Genomic DNA, 21,566 nt, shown 5'->3' on the forward strand with positions numbered 1-21,566 from the left:
TTAGTCTGAGTCCTTCAGTGGGGAATGCTACTTTGTGGTATTGGGTTGACCACAGAGTTTTCTCATAAGTGTTACGGCCAACCCTGTATTTTTAGGGATACGGGGGTTCCAAGTTTTTAAGGGTCCGTTTACATTAACCCCAGGCCACCATGGAGACTTGAACTGTAGCTTCCAAACTCTTCATTTTTTGCCCAGAATGTTTCAGGCTGTGTCCCAGTAGGGATAGAGAGTTGCCTTCTTGCTGAGCTCTTTGAAGTGCTTCAACCTTGTGGCCCTGCATTGCCAAAGTAAATGCGCAAGAGATGGACACACTCTTACTGTCAATAAAACTCGGCACTTTAGCATCCAGAGACTGCGCTGCTTTGACTAAGCCCCCAAACTGATTTAGATACATTTAGAAAGTGCAGGAGATATTTTTGTGCTGACTTTGGAGAACTGAGTTTGTTTCATTCTTTGCCTTCCTCTCCAGGGGCAAGGGTGTGTTTTTTAAATGTTGAGGTAGTTTATGAGATAGTTTATGGAGATTGTATAGAGTAATACAGAGCGCACATTTGAATTGTTTGCAGGCCCAGTGGGTCGAGGCGGAACCTCTGAGGGTTTGCATTTCTGACCAGCCCGGGGTCATGTAGGTCCTGGGAGTCCACAGTGGGACCACGTGGAGCAAGAAGAGCCTGTGGCTTCTACTTTTCACTCAGATGTTACCAGTCAGGTCATACTTAAGATTGCTTAGCAACCTAATCAGCCAAGATGAAGAAAACTCTTACTTGCCTTTTCTTTTCACAACAGTTAATAAACCTGAAATTTAATCATGAATGAAGGTAACATCTCAAAGGCTTTTTTTTTCTTTCATTACAGTATCAAGAGTATAGTTTACTCTTTTTGCATAAAACAAAAGCATTTTCGCTTATTTAAAAAACAGTCTAGTTTGCTTAGAATACGTCTTGCTTGGCAAGAGTGTTCTTATCTCCTTATTTCTTAAAAGTTAGAATTCTGTATTCTTCTTTAGTGATGTGTTCAGTTCAGTTGCTCAGTCATGTCCGACTCTTTGCGACCCGATGAATCGCAGCACGCCAGGCCTCCCTGTCCGTCACCAACTCTCGGAGTTCACTCAGACTCGCGTCCATCGAGTCAGTGATGCCATCCAGCCATCTCATCCTTGGTCATCCCCTTTTTCTCCTGCCCCCAATCCCTCCCAGCATCAAAGTCTTTTCCAGTGAGTCAACTCTTAGCATGAGGTGGTGATGTATTGGTGTTCCTTAATTCATTAACTCGTTGAGTGGCTACTGTTTGCTGGACACTGTGGATGTTGCACTAGACAGGATTGGCAAAAATCCCTGCCTCAGTGGAGGTGGATAATCAAAGGGGGAGGGTAAACGAGGGGAAGGGAGTTGGAGTGTTTTGGGCAGACGTGCATTTAAAATTAAGTGGTCTAGGGAAATATCCTTGAGAATATTGGTGTAGAGGCTGAGGCAAGTGGGGGTAGAAGAGGGGGTGCAGAGGCCGGTAGGGCGCCCACATATTTATGTCAGAGCATGGCAGAGAATGAAACGGGGATCTCTTGCAGCTTCAAGGCACGCTCCTGGGGTTGTGATCTTAGTGAGATGAAAAGCCGTTGGGTTTGGAACTGAATGAAAAGTGCCATGATTTAATGTCAGTGGTTTTAAATCTGTCATGATTTAAAGGATCGTCATGGCTGCTGGCTTGAGGAATGACCTAGTGGGACTAGAGGTGCAGCAGAGAGACTGCTGGATGCAGTGTTCACCCAGAAGAGAGAGAAACCCTCCCTAGGAGGTGATGATAGACTTGAGGAGACGTGATGGGGTTTCAGGTTCTGCTTTGACAGTAAGGGTGAACACGTGTGGGTGGGACGGAAGAAGCAAGACAAGACTTCAGCTGGAAGAAAACGAATGAGGGAGGCATTTATTGAGCTGGAGCTGCTTCAGAGGGGTGTGTTCTGAATGTTTAGATCAGGGATAGAAGATTAACAAGTCAAATTGCATCTTTCAGCTCATTTTATTAATAATGATTTCAGACTGCGTTACCCTGTAGATAGAATCAGAATCACCACATCTCTCAACAGAATAATTGAGAAGGTGCACATGCTTTATGCCGTTATTATTAATAACTTTCTAAAATAGTAGTTTCTTTCTGGAGGAAAAGATTCCTTGAATTGCTTTGAGGATACTAGTTAAGGAGAAGATGGAAGGGGTCACAGTGTCTGGCACACAGTAGTTGCTTAAGTTTGAAAACAAGACTCTAGTTTCTTGTTTTCATTAATAAGCTGGTAAATTCTTAGTTTGAAGCAAAAAGTATGAACAAGGATACGTTGTATTCTTATTGATCTTGAAACAGCAAGACCAGCCAGGAGTGGTGGACTCCTTTTTGGTTCTGTCCAGTTCTTCCGGCTTTCTTTTTGAATTGTCTTCTGTTTTTGTGCCCCACCCCCCGCCATGGGCTTAGTGTGATTCTTGTACTGACTTGCCAGCCACGTGGCCTGAAGCTCCTAAATCCACTGCAGCGGAGCCACTTGACCTGCTCTCAGTTGCAGTCACCCTGTAAGGTGCCAGCTGCCGTGACCAAGCAGTATTCCACCCCTCCCATCTGCACTCTGGCTGTGCCCTCATGGGCAAACTACCCACTCCACCACACACACACACAGAGAGACACACACACACACACAGACACACATTTTCCTGTCTACTTGCTAAAGCAGTGGTTGATTCAGGCAGGCGGATCATAAATTCTGCTTTGATTTCATCAGGTCAAGTGCAAAATTCATGTGAATGTTTTGTTTGCACTTTAGGGAGGATGGAGAGGGAGTTAGTTGGAAACTGGGTTATTCACTTGGACTTTAGTATCTTCCTCAAAGATGTCCAGATAAAGAGAGATGAGATTAGTTTTATTCACACAGTGATTTACTCAGAATTCCATAAGCCACACCACATACAGACCCCTCTGGATTCCACTTGGGGCATCTTGAATCAGTGTTGGAACATCACAGAGTAAACCAGGCCAGTGTCTACGGCGCTAGGCTTCTGGGCACAGCTGCAAGGGCTGGCAGTTAATGGCCACTGTTTCTCCCCTGAGGACAGAGCTCTCTGCCTAGAACACTGCTACAGGACAAGTCAGAAAATACAGTGTAAGTTACCTGAGAAGTACAGTGCTTGTTCTTAGAATTTTGCAGACTGTTGACATTGATTACTTGCTCTGTAGCAATTACCATTATTAGTGTGGTACTTAGTCATTTCTATTTGTTAATACATTTATGAATGAATCAATTAATGAAAATCACTTACTGTGAATTGGTAAGCAGTTCCTGTTTATGCTTTTGCTTATATAATTAATGTGAGTTAGTTTTAAGTTGTGAGGGGCAGGGATTACGTGTTAAGGGGCAGGCGGTCTGGGGTCTTGTAATGAGCAGGGGACTATTGACTCAAGTCATATTTAGCACTTACGAGCAGTGCTTTTCTTGGAATGAGCGAGACGTGCAAGAATTCAAAGTGAAATGGTTGTATTTAAACCCGAGCTTTCTAGTGGCTCATTAGTGATTGCTGGGACTGCAGTTTTACCCTTCAGGCTTGAAATAGTTAATTATTTTATATTTTATCTGAGCCATTGCTTCTTCCTCCGCTTTTTAAACATCTAATTGGAGATAATTATCAAAGTCACATATATGGAGTAACTCATCTCTCATATGCTTTGTGGTGTGGTTAATACTGGTAAAGTAGCTGCAGGTGGGCAGCAGAAGGCTAGGCGGCTGAACCTCCTGATTGAGTGAAATGCTCCCTGGAATTATTGGGTGGATTTTATAGCTTAGCTGTTACTTGTTTTTGTTCATGCTATTGTTACACATTTGAGAGAAAAACTAAATGTGATTTTTTTTTCCGTGAAAATGCTGATACAAATGTCCAAAATTTTTCTCTCTTAAATAGTTTTTTACATTTTTATGCATATAGGTTACAACCTGCCATATTCATTCATCCAGTGATGATGAAATTGACTTTAAAGAAACGGGTTTCTCACAGGATTCTTCTTTGCAGCAAGTGAGTCATGCCTAAAAGTTTTGTCTTTTGTTTTTATTTTAAATGCTTAGTTTAGTTGTCATTTATGAATCAGCTTTGGAGTCAGACATGCATTAGGGTGTATTTGGGGGCTACTTACTAGTTAGATCAAAGTGTTTAAAAGAGGAAGTGTTGGGTATGTGAGAGAAAGGTACATGTTGATTATGTTTCCAGGGCATGTTTCTTTAGATCTGATAATGATGGTGAGTCGGGTAACTCTTCAGGAGATTTGAGTAGTTCTGGATAGTTCAGTAAGCATGCGTCTCGGACATGCTCATTATGCAGAGATTCCTGCCATAGGGATTTGTGGAGAAGACTAAGAAGACTTGTTTAATGTCAGTGAAAGTAACTTACCCAATGTCCCTGAACCAAATGGCTTATAAGTTTCTGATATCTTCAGATTCTGTAGCATTCCCAGATTCATCCTGTCCCGATTCCTCTTCATTTATCAGGTCCTGGTAATCTTTGTGGGGGTAAAAACAAGATATAAAAACAGGCGTACTGATATATCCTCCCTTGGTAGTTCCTGCGGAGGTGAGGAGTGAATTCAGTGTCCCTTCTGAGTATCAGGTTTGGGAGCTCAACCTGGAAGCCCTTTTGGAAGGTACCAGCTCCTCATATGGAGAAGCTGCCCTTGGTCAGGACCAAGTCTTGCCTGTCAGGTGATTTGGTATGCCAGTGGAATTAATGTGGTTACCTTCCCTGGCACTGAACGTTTTTCCCAATCCCGAAGCCCCTTTTACCAGGGCCAGGATGAAGTTTCTGATGACTCTGCAGGCCCTGCCTTTTGGTGTCCAGGTAGACTGACACACCCCAGTATAGGCTGAACTAAGCAGTCGTCTGAGTTTAAGACTAAGGCATTTTAATGTGTACATGTTCAGGATGGGCCTGAGGTAGCATTTTGGCTTCTCTTGCTTCTTGGCACTGCCCCTGGAGACTAGCTTCCCGAGGTGAGAGGCAGGGTGCAGCCAGCCCGCAGGGGAGCTGTCCAGCGGGTGGGCCTCCTGGTCCGCTCACACGTTGGTCTGCTGTCTGGCAGCATTGGCCCCCTCAGAGGCCCGGCTGGCTTCCTGTGAGCCCTCGTGCCTTCAAGCGATCCTTCCCTGACCCTGGAGCACCTGGACAGTATCAAGTTGGTCCCCTCAACCTGCTCTGAGCCCCAATTACACATTGTTCCTCCTCTGCAGAGAAGCTGAAGGGTGTGCAGTGTGCGTTTTCAAGGTGATTCTGATTTTGGTGAATAGCTTTTAAGAAAGAGAAGGCCCTGTTTTCGCAAATATTTGCAAATAAGTTAATGAACTCGGAGTTTGCGGCAGGTAGTTTAATCAAGCTGATGACCTTCTGGTGTCTGGAAAGTGAATTCCCTACCTCTCTCTCGAGATCCGGTTCCAGGGTCATAGATTTTCTGGGGAGAATTTTCAGACTGATGATGTGTATATGAACCGATCTCAGTCAACAAAATGCCTCAATGACACCAGGCTCCTGTTCCTGTGGATTTTATCTGCTTTATGTAACCCTCAAAAGTAGGGAGAATAATTATTATTTTTTGATTGACAGCCTTCCAGTAAACTTTTTTTGCATATTGAAATTATAGACCTGTCTTGAATCATTTTGAAAATAGGAAACATACACGAAAGCATTTTTTTCTGGACTCAGAAGTTCGCATCTAGGTTAATCTAGAGTATCCACGCTGGCCTCCGTTATAACCGGATAGTTTCTGTGTGTCTCCTCGCTGCCCTCACTCACGTCTGAAGCCAGGCCTGGTGACGCTCGTGCACGGAGAGCCCAGGGCGTGCCACTGAGCAAACCCGCTCCCAGCCTCGCTGCCCCTCCTGGTTCCCTCCCGCTGGTGGTGTTCTCCTTCCTCCTGCGGCCACCCCTCTGGGGGAGGAGGCAGAGATCTTCCTCATGTGCTGTCTGGAGGATTGGGGCCAGCTGCCGCAGGTGGGCACCACTCCTGCTGCCCGGGGAGACCTCCCAAGAGATTGACTTAATAAAGGACCGGAGCAGCCCCTGGCTTTGACCAGGGTGGCAGTTTTGACACATGGGGGCTTTTGCCCCTTTTTAAATGCAATTAAAAGTTTTTAATAATTGCATAACCATATGGCGCTTTCCAGACTTGAATTTCTCAGAGTCCAAAGCACTTTCATAAAGCTTTAGGGAGAATACAGTAACAGTTTTCACGGCTGTGGGTTTAGTAAGCCTTGACAGCTTTATTAGTAAAAATCAGATTTGAAACCTAGGTTCTTTGCTGGAGGTGTCTTCCTAGAAGCAGCAGTGGACCCAGACCTATGGAGGGCTGTGGCTCGCTGGTCTCCTGTGTCCTCTGCGTTACTGTGTGCAGGTTGTGTCTGTCTTCCTCCTTAGGTGGATAGATGGACAGGGCAAACACGTGTGTGCGTATTTATGTGTGTCTGTGTGTACAGCTATATGTTCATACATGTATGCATTCACACATGTTTTTGTAATACACGTGGTATTTACATTCTGTTGTGAAGCATTTAAAGGCGCACTTTGGGGAATATTTCTTCCTTTTTATTCCCAAAAGATTTATAGTATTTTCTGTAGAAGTACAAAATTTTTAAAGAAGAAAAAAAAAGAAAGGAACCAAAACCGTTGGAAAGGACCGGTTCCCCTGTGTGACCACGTTTTTATCAGTGAGCTCAGAGCCCGATTTATCCGCCTGCTCGGAGAACGACTTTATGATTGCTTATTGCACCTTTGACGTTACCAACCATGTGTTCCGCCTTATAGGAGATAAAACAATTCAGATGAATCGGTTTCTTTCTACTCATAATATTTTATATTCGTACATTGAGAACTCACCCAGCCTCTTAGGACTTGTCCTTCCCTCTGCTCTCACCCAGACGCCCAGAGCCTTGGTGTGCCTTACCATGCGCACACCTGGGGGCCAGCCCCCAGCCCCCAGGTGCTCAGGCAGTGTCGTCTCTGTGGGCAGGCAGAGGGGCAGCTTGAAGGTGCGACAGTGAGCGGGGAGTGGTGGGTATCGAGTTAGAGAAATGTGAGCGAGGTTTTAGGTTCTAAGTAAACTATATATATGCAGCACTTTTTTAGAGCTAAGGAAAAGATGCCTTCCAAAGCCAAATATAAGGTTTATTTTTTAATTATCCACAATTTGGATTATCCATGCCATAATTCCCTGCCACCATAATGAATCATCAGGAATTAACGGCAGAGGTACTTCTGCAGGGTGGAGTCTGTGGGCCTTGCTCAGAGGAGAACGCAGGAGAGCGTGGTGGCCTGCCTGGCAGGGCCTCAGGGCCAGTGCCTTTGGTCCAGCCACAGCTGTTGCTTGAAGCCCCGCACAGCCCACGGGCAGCTCTGTCCACGTGCAGCGCACACACGCACACAGTTCACCTCCGTATGGGTTGCTCGCGGCAGAGTGAGGAGGGTCCTTGCTTGTCTTCGTCTCTTTAACCCTGACTGAGCGAGCCTGGAGCACGTTTGCTGACTGCACCGTCCCCCTGGCCTGCTGCGGTTCACAGTTAGAACAGCAGCATTTCTGTGGAGTCCACGGTAGCGTTCCCCCTTCTTCACCGGAGAGCCCTGGTGCTCTGTAGAAACGGGAAACGATGTAGCAAACAGAACTGACTCCTCCCTGGATCTCTCAGTGTTGTGGGGTTTTCAGAGTGATTTCTGATCAGTGTTAAAACTCTGTCCTCTCCCTAAGGTAGGTAGGCTAGTAGTTTACTTTGTACTCTTCTTAGCCTCTGAGACTTAAATCTTTTTTTTTTTTTTTTTAAGAAAAGGAAGTACCCCTGGAGCTGGTGTGGTAGAGTTGGGGTTGTGCTCACTAGCCGTTTCTCCTCTGTTGCCGTGTTGCTGTAGTGGACGGGGCTGGGGAGGTGCCGAAAGGGAGAGGGGGTGGGTACCGCTTGCTGGGTTTTAAGGTTGGTTGTGTTCAGAGGTGGCCAGTACATCTTATAATTTCAGACTGTCGCATGTCACTTGATCACTTTTTTGAACTGGACCCAAACCTCTCTCTCAAGACATTTCAGAATAGAGGACAGTGGTCATTTAACACTTCTTACATGGCACGTGCATTCGAATAATTTGTGGACAAAATTCCAAACATTTCCTTTTTGGGGTAAATTGTGTCTGAAATTATTTGATTTTTTTTTTTTTTAAAGAAGAACACACCAACTTTTTAAGCCCTATGGCTACATATAAATAAGGGGGTTTCTGGAAAATAAATGGGCATATAGTATGTAGAATGTCATTAGAATCATTGTATCACTGTCACTGGTCCTGGGGTTGCCAGGCCTTTTCTGATTATCAGATGCAACAAATGACGTCCAATTTTATTGACCAGTTTGGCTTCAACGATGAGAAGTTTGCAGATCAAGATGACATTGGCAAGTGAGTACACCTTTCTGCACCCTGCATTCCTGCCCTCTGTAAGAGGCGGTGATTCTTCTGAGTTCTGGGAATCCTTGTGTCTATGAGTTGGGAGGAGCCTGCCCTCCAGGTGTTCCTTCAGGTCCAGCCCATCCGCCTGAGTCACCCAGACAACTGAGGGAGTAGAATGTGACTCCCATAAGGGGAGCCTGCCCTTGGACTTGGCGTCTTCCACAAAGGTTTATTTTGGTTAGACTCAGGAACTCAGGTCGATGTCCTCCCTGTTAGGGTTTGGCGCTGGGTCGCAGCGTCCGCAGTGGTTAATTCCTCTGTCAGTTCAGTGGCCTGAGCAGGTCTGGTCCTTCCACAGCACAGTGGACAGAGCCACGCTGTGGCCGAGCAGGCTCCACCCTGCCCACGTTCTCTTCTCTGAGTGACTAACTGGAAGGTGGAGTTGGGCTGGGCTCCCTGCCCCTGAGGGCCAGGCAGTCAGGGAAAGAGGAGCCCAGAGATGTGCAGAATCCACGAACAGCTGCTGTGGGAGCCGTCCACAGAGAGGAAGACAAGTGGTCTAGCCCCTGACCTTGGGAAATGCACGTGTTTATAAACAAACTGTTTACTCGAGGTGTGTTGCAGCTCTCTGAGCAGAGTTCTCTCTCACGGGAGCGCCCTGAGCAGGGTCATCAACACCCAGCATCTCTCAGTTTCCTCCCCAGCAATAGATGCTCGGGCCTTGGTTAAACTAGAGCCAGTGGAGGCTGCTGTTTGTCCTAAGTTGCAGTTTACAGCAGGCTAGAAGCTGAAAGACTTTTTCCACATCCTTTGATCGTGCCAGACAGTATGCTGTGGAGGCACAGGGCCTGGGAAGTTTTAAGTTTAGTCGCTCAGTCGTGTCCAACTCTTTGCGACCCCATAGACTGTAGCCTACCAGGGTCCTCTGTCCATGGGATTTTCCAGGCAAGAGTACAGGAGTAGGTGGCCATTTCCTTCTCCAGAGGATCTTCCTGACCCAGGGATCAAACCCGGGTCTCCCACATTGTAGGCAGACGCTTTGCCCTCTGAGCCACCAGGGGAGTCCTGGAGGTCCCACTGTAAGTGAGTAGTGGAGGCTGTCAGCTGCCCTAAGAATCAGCTCATTTCAACCCCGGAAGAACAAGGACTCCATACATGGGGCTTGTCTGCACCCTGGGAGCACTCCCACCAGAACCTGCAACCCCCACCTCCCAACGTGTGGTGTCTCAGCACCTGCTTGTCCGGGCCCATTTGTTAAGAGCTGCTGGTTTGGAATCCAGTCTTTTTAGAATTTTTGGGGGCACTTGGAATGATGTTTGATTCAAACAGATCCTTTAAGGATTCTAAGATAGCCCTACCTACTCAAAAATTACACATTTAATAGGCTAGGAATTCTTTTAATCCCTGTTTTTGTCCCATCTATGCCATATTATAGTGTAAGACTTCAAGGGTGTCTGTATTTTATGTATGCATGTGTCTGTATCTGGAGAAAGCTCAGGGTCTGACAGTGTCTGTGACCGTTTTTTCGTATTTCAACCTGTTTCTTATCTGCAGACAACCTTTTTGGGGTTATGTAAGCATGGCCCATAGAACCATGGTTTCTTCCATGGCTGTTGAACATTGTTTATAAGGAAGGCTTCGGGGCCTCCCGTCCAGTGTGAGTTCCTTATACCGAGGGAGGAGGGATCACTTAATGTAAATAATTTGGCTTTACTAATGGAGATTTTTGTCATACTGTGAATCTGGATGATCTCGTGAATGCTGTTTCTGAGTCTGTAGATAATTTTAACGATTGCACTCATCTTTTGCTTCCAGTGTTTCTTTTGATCGGGTGTCAGACATCAACTTTACTCTCAATACAAATGAAAGTGTAAGTATTCATGCCGATTGCGAGTAGCGAGGCATATGAGAGGTCAATCGGTGGGAATGGGTGCTGGGTGCTGTGTGCGCTGGGGCTCCCGACTCTAGGAGCCTTTGTCTTAGATGGCGATGACTTTAGCCTGGCACGTGGCCTGCTTGGCCCCATAAGCATGTAAATTTGCTGCCCTCGTTGAAGGTGAGACAGGGCTAATGAAGCCAGTGTAGACATTTGGCTTCAAAGACAGCAGTTTGACTCCAACCTGCTGCCTTTTGCATCTGCTGAGTGTCACCAGGAGAGAAACTTGGGCCAGATGAGGGCCAGTCCCTCATCACCAGGCAGTTCTCACATGCCAAGTCAGCCACATCTACAGATGGACATGGGCTTAGTGTCATTTGAATGGGCACAGTGTTGATTTTATGTCACTTAGCATGAGAGACCGCTGGTTTATTCGCTGTTCTGATAAGACGGAGACTAACCGACGGGACGCTGACACTCCTCACTGCTTAGCTGGCCTTGGAAAAGCAGAGGAAGTGCAGGTTGCTGTTAGGGTAGCTCTGGGGCTGTGTGCTCGGCGGGTGGCCCAGGGAGGCTCTTGAGCGAGACGCTGCTCTCACTAGATGAAGAGAGCCTGTCTGTAGACAGTCTCCGTTTCCTGAATACTAGTTTTGAAGCCAGTCCTTGGGGGGACCTTTTTGTTGTTGCTTACATAGAGGCTGACTGCATGCTTACATTTTACTTTGGTATAGGTGATAGGCGTCCCCCCCCCCCCCAAACGACATGGAAGAATATGATTTACATTGGTAACTTTTGCAGAAAATGACTTGATTTTTAAATGTTTTCCTCTTTCATTTAGGGAAATATTGCCTTGTTTGAAGCATGTTGTAAGGAAAGAATACAACAGTTTGATGATGGTGGCTCTGATGAGGAAGATATCTGGGAGGAAAAGCATATTGCGTTTGCACCAGAATCCCAGAGACGATCAAGGTGAGCGACAGCCTGTTACAGTAGTAAGTGTCCAGTGCATGAGGCACGTATTACTTGCCTCTCCACACAAACACATTTGACCCAGGGATCAGCGCTTTTGTCGTGATCAGAAAGGCCCTTGTTAACTGGTAGAGTTGGTACCACCTCCCTGTCTGCAGTGTGAACAAGTCAGGGTGACCTGAGTGAGAGTGCGCCAAGCGTTCTGGTGTGGTTCATGGACTGCTGGGACCCAGCCTCTTGGGATGGGGAAGGGATGCTGAGGATCGCTGTCATACGGTGCCTGAGGAGTGTTCCCTGGCTAGTCGTAAGAGCAGCAGAGCAGGGTGTTGTTGCTGATAAAATCTGAAAGTTTCCCTGGGGAGAGGAAAGTTGTTTCTAGAAATTCATTTTACTTGAGGAGACAGAGTCATGTCATATGATACCCATTGGGACCAATTTTCAAAAGTCTATCCAAAAACCCCAAATAAAATGCAGAGCTGGTCAGATTGGATTAAAAAAAAAAAAAAGGTCTGACTTACTGCCACCTATGGAAAATGACTTAAATTATTTAAGAACTTAAATTTTAAAATAAAAAAGATTTAAACAGGTTAAAAGGTAGAGGAATCTTTATTTAAGTAGATTTCAAAGGAAAAGATTAAAAGGTCATAAAGTGGTTATTAGGAGAGCATAATGCCAGTTCTGTCTATATCTACATTCCTAATAACAGGTCTTCAGAATACACAGAGCAAAAACTGATAGAAGTACAAAGAGAAGTAGACAGATTCCACAGTTACAATTAGATATTTCAATATTCCTCCCCTAGTAATTGACGAAAATAATAGGCCATAAAAGTATAAAACACGTACCTAATACTATCAACCAGCTTGACCGTCTGGGGATTTTTAAAGCACGCCACGGGAGAGTGTGCATTCTTATCAAGTGTACATGAACTACTTAGTGAGAGAGACCATCTTTGGGCCACAAAGCAAGAGTCAGTAAAAAAAAGATTTCAGGTGATATAAAATATGCTCTCTGACCCAATGGAATTAAATTAGAAATCAGTGACACATCTTTAGAAAATCTCTAAATATGAGGAAACGAAATAACACATGAGTTAAAGAGAAAAGGGGGAATTTACACAGTATTTCGAATTGAAAGAAAATGGGAACTCAGTATTTATCAGGAAGTGGGGGTTACAACTGAAACGTACCTAAAGGATCACTTTTAGCACTACTGCTTACATTAAAAAGGAAGAAACAAATCAGTGACCTCAATTTCCACGCTAAGAAATGGCCAGAAACATGAAACAGAAGACAGTAGGGAAAATCATTATAATCGATGGGTCATAATTAAAAATTGTTCTTTGAGAAGATTAATAGAATTGATGTACCCCCTAGACCGAAGGATCAAGGAAAAAAGATACAAATTATTAATAATCAGGAACAGGACAGGTGACATCACTATGGATTCCACGGATATTAATAGGGTAATAAGGAATACTAGGAGCAACTCTTTGCCAATAAACCTGACAGCTTAGATGGTCTTTGAAAGACACACACTACCAAACCTCAACCAAAAAGAGAAAACAATAACCCAGATAGTCCTGTCTGCTGACAAAGTTGAATTTGTAGTATAAAACTTCTCACATACACGCACAAAGGCTCAAGGTCCAGAGGACTTCTCTTTGTGAATTCTACCAAATGTTTCAGAAAGAAATCACAGCAGTTTTTACAGAAGTTTTCAGAAAATTGAAAAGGAGGGGGATAGTATCCATCTCACTGTCTGAAGCCACCTCCTTGTAACTTGATACCAGAAGCTGGCATTGCATTATATGGTGTGAAGAGAGCACAGGCGCAAAAGCTCCTTTAAAAATCGTAGCAAATATCGGCAGCATTGGTGCATCGTGACCACGCAAGATTTATTCCAGCAGTGCAGACTTGGTTTACCATTTGAAGGTCAGTAGGCGTGTGGCTGAATTCAGCGTCTACTCCTGGTAGGGCTCTTCAGCAAACTGGGGACAAGGGAATGTCTTGAGGCTGTTTAAGGCTTGTGCAGTAAACCTAGCAGTTGGCGTCACACTCAGTGGTGAAGGACTAAATGACTTACTCCCACGATTGGAAACAATGTGAGGATGCCTGTTTTTACCCCTGATTTTCAGTATTTTTCTGGAGATGCTAGCCAGTGCAGTGAGTCAAGAAAAGGAAATAAATGGTATCTGATTGGAAAGGAAAAGTAAAAATTACCATTATTCATAGACAACATGACTATCTGTGTAGAAAGTTTGTTGGGATCTACAAAAGACTCCTACAGTAGTTTGGTGGTTTTAGCAAGATTGCACAATCTTGGATCAGTGTAATTGTTTTTCTACATACTGCAGCCAACAGTTGGAATTAAAATGACTAAACAGTACTGTTCAAAGTATCATCAAAATATTAGATATGTACAGATAAATCTGACAGAAGATGTGCAAGGCTCATACATGAAGAACAGCTGAGAGAAATCAAGGCTTGATAAATATTTATGATTTGGAAGACAGTATTATTAAGATACCAATTCTCCCTAGATCTGGATTGATCTGGAATCATTGCTGTTCCAAACAAAATCATAGCAGGTTTTTTGGTAGCTGTCGATAAATTGATTTTTAAATTTACATGAAGATGCAAAGGACCTAGAATAGCCAAAACAGCTTTCATAAAGAACAGTATTAACACTGCCTGACTTCTGGGTACAGTAGTTAAGACAGGGGTAGATCAGGGGACAGAACAGAGAGCCCATAAGCTGAGCACCGAAGAATTGATGCTTTTGAACTGTGGTGTTGGAGAAGACTCCTGAGAGTCCCTTGGACTGCACGGAGATCCAGCCAGTCCATTCTGAAGGAGATCAGCCCTGGGATTTCTTTGGAGGGAATGATGCTAAAGCTGAAACTCCAGTACTTTGGCCACCTCATGTGAAGAGCTGACTCATTGGAAAAGACTGATGCTGGGAGGGATTTGGGGCAGGAGGAGAAGGGGACAACAGAGGATGAGATGGCTGGATGGCATCACTGACTTGATGGATATGAGTCTGAGTGAACTCTAGGAATTGGTGATGGACAGGGAGGCCTGGTGTGCTGCAATTCATAGGGTCACAAAGAGTCGGACACGACTGAGCGACTGAACTGAACTGAAATAGGCCTACACACATACATAGACATTGGACTGAGGGAGGAGGTGCAGAGGCAGGTCAGTGGAGAGAGGGTAGTCATCTGAAGAAACAGAGCTGAAATAGTTGGACATGATATGTGGGGAAATGCCCTTGGTCTCTGTGTCCTTACTATGTATACATAGTAACCAAAAATGGATCTTACGTCTGAATCAAACACAAAATTAGAAAACTTTAATACTGGAAAATCTTTGTGACCTTGGGTAAGGCAAAGATCTCTGAGATAGAACACCAGAAGCACTATACATGAAAAAAAATTGTGGTAAGTTAAACTTTATCAAAATTGAACACTAATATTCTTCAAAAGACAATGTTAACGCAAGCACAAGGCATATACACTAAGAGGTAAAATTTGCGAATCGTATATCTCATAAAGGACTTACATGTAGAGCGTATGAAGAACTCTCAAACCTCTATAGTAATGAGAAAAGACAAACTAGTTTTTAAAATAGGCTGCTGCTGCTGCTGCTAAGTCACTTCAGTCGTGTCCGACTCTGTGCGACCCCATAGAGGATTCTCCAGGAAAGAAAGACACAAGTGTGTTGCCATTTCCTTCTCCAATGCATGAAAGTGAAAAGTGAAAAGCGTGAAGTCTCTCAGTTGTGTCCGACTATTAGCAACCTATGGACTGCAGCGCACCAGGCTCCTCCATCCATGGGGTTTTCCAGGCAAGAGTACTGGAGCGGGTTGCCATTGCCTTCTCCGTAAAATAGGCTAAAGATGCTTGAGAACAGAGGTGAGCACGCGAGAAGCAGCTCAGCACCTTTGGTCGTGAGGGACGTGCGGACTCTCACCACCAGGGGGCACCTCCACCCCAGGCAGCTGTAAGGTTTCCGAACAGTCTGCCAGCGCAGCCCCAGTGGGAGCAGCTGGGGCCTGGGGTGGGGTGAGCCCTGACAGTGACGGGCACGTGGGGCCCAGGTGATGCGCCGCACAGTGTTTTGGTGTGGGATGTCTTTTGAACTCTGGATTTAGCGGGGGGCCAATATACAGTAGTAATATTTTGGACTTTTCCCCTTAGCTCGGGGAGTACAGACAGTGAGGAAAGTACAGACTCTGAGGAAGAAGATGGAGCAAAACAAGACTTGTTTGAGTCCAGCAGTGCCAACACGGAGGACAAGATGGAGGTAGACCTGAGCGAACGTAAGTCGCCGCCTCTCTGCCAGCGCCATGTGGAGGTGGCCCCTGAGCCTGGGACAGCCTCTGAAGGGCAGTTGTGTGGGAGCACACGCTGTCCTCTGAGTTCCCTTGGCGCTTCACGTCTTGGGGACCGGGCCTGAGGGGAGGAGCCAGTTACACCTTGGGTGAGAGGGGGTCTCTACAGTTTGGAAGCCCTCTGTGTGCATCTGGGTAGAGGACAGCAACACATCAATGGGTCCATCCTCCAGCTGCAGAGGCTGGGAACTGGAGCAGAAGGGGAGAGACCGTAGCTTCTGGAAGGATGGGGAAAGGCTGTAGAATCAGGAGTGCTCCTAAGCCGCAGGAAATTCCTTACAGTTAGAGCAGTTTTAAACAGGGTCTTCACTGTTAATGAATCCTGTGTTCCTAAAATTTTCCCAGCTAAATGCTTATTTATGTTTCACCACTTGCTAAGAAGACTAAAGTTGACTGGTCTTTTAAAAATACTGTTAATGCCTAAAAGTTCAGACAAATTTTCACATGAAGTAGCTGTGTAGGTTGATACCAGGGCTTTCCTCCAGGCCAACAGTGCTTCCTGTTGCCTGGGAAGGTTTTTATGCCTCGGTTCTAGAGGATGAAACCCCACTCTGGGGGTCAGGTTGAACCTCATCGTGACCTCGGAGCGTGGCAGGCATCCAGCAGACCCCGCGTGGTCCCCAGCCTCTCTCTCCTCCGCGGCTCGCCACCTTCAGGAGGGCATGACACCGTTCACACCAGCCGGCCTGTGTCCGGCTCCTGCTGTGTGCCGGGAGCTGGGACACAGGCACGGCCTCCAGGGCCTCGGGGTGTCTGAGCAGATGGAGAGTGTGGGGAGAGCAGGGGCCCCGCTCCCCCAGGCCTCTGCAGAGCCCTCCCAGAGGACGGGTTGTGTCACGAGGACAAGTAGGGATGAGTCCGCTTGCAGGAAAACAGCTCCTAGGAAGGCACAGGGACCCGCCGCTGGTGAATGCAGCTCAGGAAGGGTGGGATGGTGGAGATGAGGCCAGAGGCCGGAAGGAGAATTATTTTGGAGGTTGTGCTCCTTCTCCTGAGGATTTTACTAAGAATCCCGTCAATTGATCTGTGTTGACATGATTACTCTTGGTAGCAGTGTGAAAGCTGGATTAGAAAGTGTACTCGGGGACGGGAAGACCGGCATCGAGACTCAGTGTGAGACTTGAGAAACGACGGGGGCTCATCAGGAGCGGGGGGAGGCTGCCGGAGGCCCTGAGCTTTCGGCTTGCGTGTGTGTGTGTGTGTCTGTGTGTCTCTGTGTGTCTGTGTCTGTGTGTTCACCTGTGTGGTTCAGTAGTGTTGTGTATTCACACTGTTGTGCAGTGGAGCCTCTAGAACTTTCTCACCTTGCAAAGCTGAAGCTATACTCACAAACAGCACTCATCATTCCCCTTTCCCCAGCCCCCGGCCACCACCATTCTATCTTCTGTCTCTGAATCTGACTCCTCTAGGGACCTCATCCTAAGTGGAATCATGGGGTATTTTGTCTTTTGTGACTGGTTTACTCCCTTAGCATGGTGCCCTCCAGGTTCATCCATGTTCAAGTGTGTAGCGGGATTTTATTACTCTTTCTGAAGGCTGAATGGCATTTTGAAGTCTGTGGATCTGTGAGATCGCTGGGTGGGTGATAAGTGACTTGGGGAGGGACCATACGCTTGGTGTGACTCACTCCCACTGTCTTGGTGGAGCTGGGTGTGGGGACAGGGAGAGACGAAGGGCAGGGCTGTGATGTTCACCCACAGGGCATGGCCTCACAGGTCTCAGCCCTCCTGACCTTGCTGCTTGGGAAAGCTTTCTTTGTACTGCTGGGTCAGCCGGGGTTGAGATGGGACTGGGGCGGGGGAGTGCTCCCCTCCAGGGCTCTGAGCTGCCTCGGCCTCTGACTTAAGAGCTTCCACCATCCACCCAATCTCTGTGGCTTCTTCCAGAGTTTTTCTTGACTGTTGAGAACAGTTTCTCAACAGTTAATGTTAGAGTAATTCTGGGGAGCTAGTCTTTCCTGGGATGGTAATAATAGGAAATGACTAACAACAGTCATTTCTGTGTAGCCCAGTTTATTTGGATGGAGTGAGTCCAGAACTTTGCATGTGGTGGGCAGGCAGAAATACCTGTCACCTTCCCGGAGGTGACAAATAGTAAAGAATCTGCCTGCAATTCAGGAGACCAGGGTTCGATTCCTGGGTTGGGAAGATCCCCTGGAGAAGGAAATGGCAACAAGCTCCAGTATTCTCGCCTGGAGAATCCCATGGACGGAGGAGCTTGGCAGGGTACAGTCTGTGGGGTCGCAAAGAGTCAGACATGACTGAGTGACTAACACTTCCACTTTCTTGACTTTCTGAGGTTGCAGGTGAGGTTTTCAGACATTAAGGTCCTATTCCTTCTCAGAGCCCATGGAGCCCTGCCACATGGTACACAGATCAGAGGGCAGGAAGCTCAGAAACAGCCCTCCTTTAGTACCTGCTAGATGAGGCCCTCATTTAACCCTCAGGATTAAGTAGATGGTTTTATCCGAAGTGAAAAAATGAGGAAACCTAGCCTAGGGGGAGCTGAGTGAGTTGCCTGGAGTCCCGGGAAGTCTGTCTGTAGGGTGGGGCACTTCTGTTACGCATAGGTCCTTGGTCGTTTGTCTTGAGGAGCATCCCCAAGTAGCTCGCAGATGCCGTAGCCTAGCATTCCTTCCTTACAGCCTGGAGCCTCCAGTTGTGGTAGAGAACATCCATGATAAAGAGCGGTGGTCCCCACTGCCAGATTGTCTGCAGCAAGCATCTGGGCATTCTGCACAGGCTACTGTGCAGGAGCAGCTGGTGTGTGATGAGAGCAAGCAGGCCTGATTTCGGCTGAGGGGGACACACCTCGGGTGGCGACATTTAAACAGAGACAGAGGCCGGCAGGACCCAGACCGCAGCAAGAGAGGAGCAGCCAGACAGGGTGCGCGGTCCTGCCACCCCCATCTCTGAGCACTCTCCTGTGCCTGCAGGCCTAGCAAGCCAGTGGGAACAGAGCTCCTCTCTGCTCTCAGAACTTCACTCCTGACACCAAATGTGTGAGTCTCCCACACAGCTCAGCCGAGGCACTGACCGTCTGAGTCAGGCCCGCAGGTTAGGGCTCACTCGACCCGCGAGTCGGCCGCCCGTCCCCACCCCCAGCCGGTACTTCTAACCAACTGGCTGTGAACTGGGAGTTCCCATGACCTCTTTGGGTTTGATTATTTGCTAGAACTGCTCACAGAATTCAGAAAAACCTTTTACCTACCATTACCAGTTGATATATTAAAGGCTACAAATGAACAGGACGGGTCCAGAGGGGTCCACGGGCAGGAACTTGGGTCCCCAGTGGAGTCTCATCTGCCACCTCTGTCCCCAACCCAGAAGCCCTGAAGCCCCGCAGCTTGGGTGTTCATGGGGACCTTGCTAAGTGGGCGTGATTGGTGAAATCTTTGGTCATTAGTGATTAACTTGACCTCTAGCCCCTTACACGTCTAGAAGGTTGAGGGAGGGGTGGTAGGGAAGGGCCAAAAGTTCCAACCCTCTAAGCACTTGGTTGCCCCACTCCCCAAGTCCCCATCCTGAGGCTCTCCAGGAGCTCCCAGTCTCTTCTCATTAGATACAGAAACCTTTGTCACTTCAGAGATGGCAGTGGGGTGGGCAGAGACTAAGTCTGTATTCCTCCTTGTATCTCGGGAAGCCCGCTGCTGTGTGTGCTCAGGTGAAGGGCGGCTGTGAGAAGCAGCATTGTGGACTTGGGGTGGGGCGGGAAGCCTTGAGGTTGTTCCCACTTTACTGTGACTGAGTACTAACATGCGTTTAGAAAACTATTTTATACTAATTTTGGATTTGCAGAAAAGGTGCAAAGAATGTCAGGAAGTGGCTGTATACCCTTCATCCATCTTCCTCCTAGTGTTCACATAACCTTGGAACATTTGTCAAAATCAAGAAATTAACATCAGTATATTGTTTTCTGTGTGACTTTGTCTTCTTGTGTGTTAATCGCTGTTGGAAAATAAAATCATGGAAAGGTGAATTGCTAAGGGATCAAAGGGAACACACAGCTTTCCAGCAGACAGAGGTTGTGGAGTGGCCTCTGCGTGGCTGTGGCTGTCCGCTTCCCCCAGCAGTGTGCCAGAATGCCCTCTGCCCCGCACCTGCAGTCTTTTTTACTTACCACTGCACATCTGGTTTTGAAAAATGCTTGTGTTACATTAAATGACTGAAGCATTCTCAAAGTGGGATTCCTCTCCTTTTTAGCACCCAACTGGTCAGCCAACTTTGATGTCCCCATGGAGACGACGCACGGTGCTCCCTTAGACTCGGTGGGGTCTGACGTCTGGAGCACAGAGGAGCCTATGCCGACGAAGGAGACAGGCTGGGCTTCTTTCTCAGAGTTCACGTCTTCCCTGAGGTGAGCGCATGCGGCTCTCCCAGCCTTCCCACCTGAGAGCCGGGTGTGAAGCGTGTTCCCAGTTGAATACAGTGCCTTAAACGAGATTGAAAAATCAATGGGGGAGGGAGGGATGTAGACACAGCTCTGAGTTACGAGGAAACACCACCCCCTTCCTCCCTGCTCTCCAGGGTGAGCTGGGAGGCGGAGTGGATGGTAAAGTGGGCTGAGGAGATGGCCCAGGGAGTCAGGGAGCTCCTGAGGGGCGCCTCTGTGAGGAGCATTACGGAGACGCGGCATGTACCCTGAGTTTAGTAGATGATACTGAACGTATGTTCCGCTTGGAGCCAGTCTAGTGCTGTAAATTAGGGGTGTGTCAATGTGACTGTCAGTCTTGTTAATTGCATTAGTCTCAGCAACAGCGGCTGATCATTTTTTGGTTTTCCTGCATAATATTGTCGGCTTTGAGTATTAACCGTGGATTTTATATCTCCTTACACTTAACTTTGATTTGCTTACTGTTGTTTCATTTTGTCTCCTGAAAAAAATGGGGTGGAGATTTCCACCCCCCGACTTTAAAGACTTTCTTTCCCTATTCTAACAAGACACGTTTTTAAATGGTAACTATAATGGCAAAGATTAGAAAACAGCCTGATGGGAGCTAGCATTCACCACTGTAGACAGATCAAGAGAGGAGACTAAAACCCACGTTGCTTTACAGCACCTCTGATAATAGCAGCGAGCCGTTATTCAGAGGTGAAGTGAGATTTATGGGAAATGTCTCCAAAATATAACGAGATGCTGGTTCTTCTCCGGTACAGGGCAGCCAGGTTTCTCTCTTGCTCTCCTGGTTACTTGAGAATGCTGCTGAAGCAACTGCTTTCCTGTACAAGCCCTTGTGCACTGGCCACGTTGTCTCATTAAACATCATCAGGGCCAGGCCCTCTGGGCAGGCTGCCTGGAGGGGATAGGACTTTTGTGAAAGTGGAACTGTAGATACAGTTGATGGTGCACAGTGTATGCACTGCTTTCCCAACCTCGGGAGCCTGGTGGTTGTGCGAGCCTGAGGGGCTGGGGGCATCTTGAGACTCTCTGGAACCTCCGAGAAGTCCCCGTGTCGCTGCCCTGCTGACCCAACAGAAAATCTCCCACCCTGGCTCATCCGCCACTCCACTCTGCCGTCCACACTCAAACATTTGTGTTTCTCGGAGTCTGTAACCAGCTGTGTCTCCACAGTGGATTTGAAACCAGTGTTCAAAGGTTTTCTGTGAATGATGATCCTGAGGACCGTCTCCCACTGCTCACCTCTGAATTTTCTCTTTTCTAAAAGTACGAAAGATTCTTTACGGAGTAACTCCCCAGTGGAGATGGAAACCAGCACTGAGCCGATGGACCCTCTGACGCCCAGTGTGGCTGCGCTGGCTGTGCAGCCGGAAGGTGGGTCCGGGGCCAGCGGCCTGCTTTCCTGGCGGGTGTTCGCTCTGGAATGTGACGCTGAGTTCCCCAGATCTGGAAAGTTGTCTTTGTCCACAGTAGGTTTCTAAAAAAGTTCAAGGGCT

General features: G+C 47.1%; 1 protein-coding gene across 15 annotated transcripts in view; it reads left to right on the forward strand.

Annotated features, from left to right (window-relative positions):
* Positions 1–21,566, forward strand: part of PPP6R3 (protein phosphatase 6 regulatory subunit 3) — a 122,769-nt gene that overhangs the window by 89,123 nt on the left and 12,080 nt on the right. For 6 of the 15 annotated variants that reach the window (XM_069565607.1, XM_069565611.1, XM_069565610.1 and 3 more), the window contains 7 exons: positions 3,957–4,043; positions 8,344–8,441; positions 10,248–10,302; positions 11,147–11,277; positions 15,479–15,600; positions 19,875–20,028; positions 21,338–21,444. In XM_069565607.1, coding sequence (XP_069421708.1) covers positions 3,957–4,043; positions 8,344–8,441; positions 10,248–10,302; positions 11,147–11,277; positions 15,479–15,600; positions 19,875–20,028; positions 21,338–21,444 — 754 coding nt within the window. The remainder of the gene's footprint in view (positions 1–3,956; positions 4,044–8,343; positions 8,442–10,247; positions 10,303–11,146; positions 11,278–15,478; positions 15,601–19,874; positions 20,029–21,337; positions 21,445–21,566) is intronic. The other 9 variants (XM_069565614.1, XM_069565617.1, XM_069565620.1 and 6 more) reach the window with 3 other exon arrangements.

Source organism: Ovis canadensis, chromosome 21, assembly GCF_042477335.2.
Source record: "Ovis canadensis isolate MfBH-ARS-UI-01 breed Bighorn chromosome 21, ARS-UI_OviCan_v2, whole genome shotgun sequence".
NCBI lineage: Eukaryota > Metazoa > Chordata > Mammalia > Artiodactyla > Bovidae > Ovis > Ovis canadensis.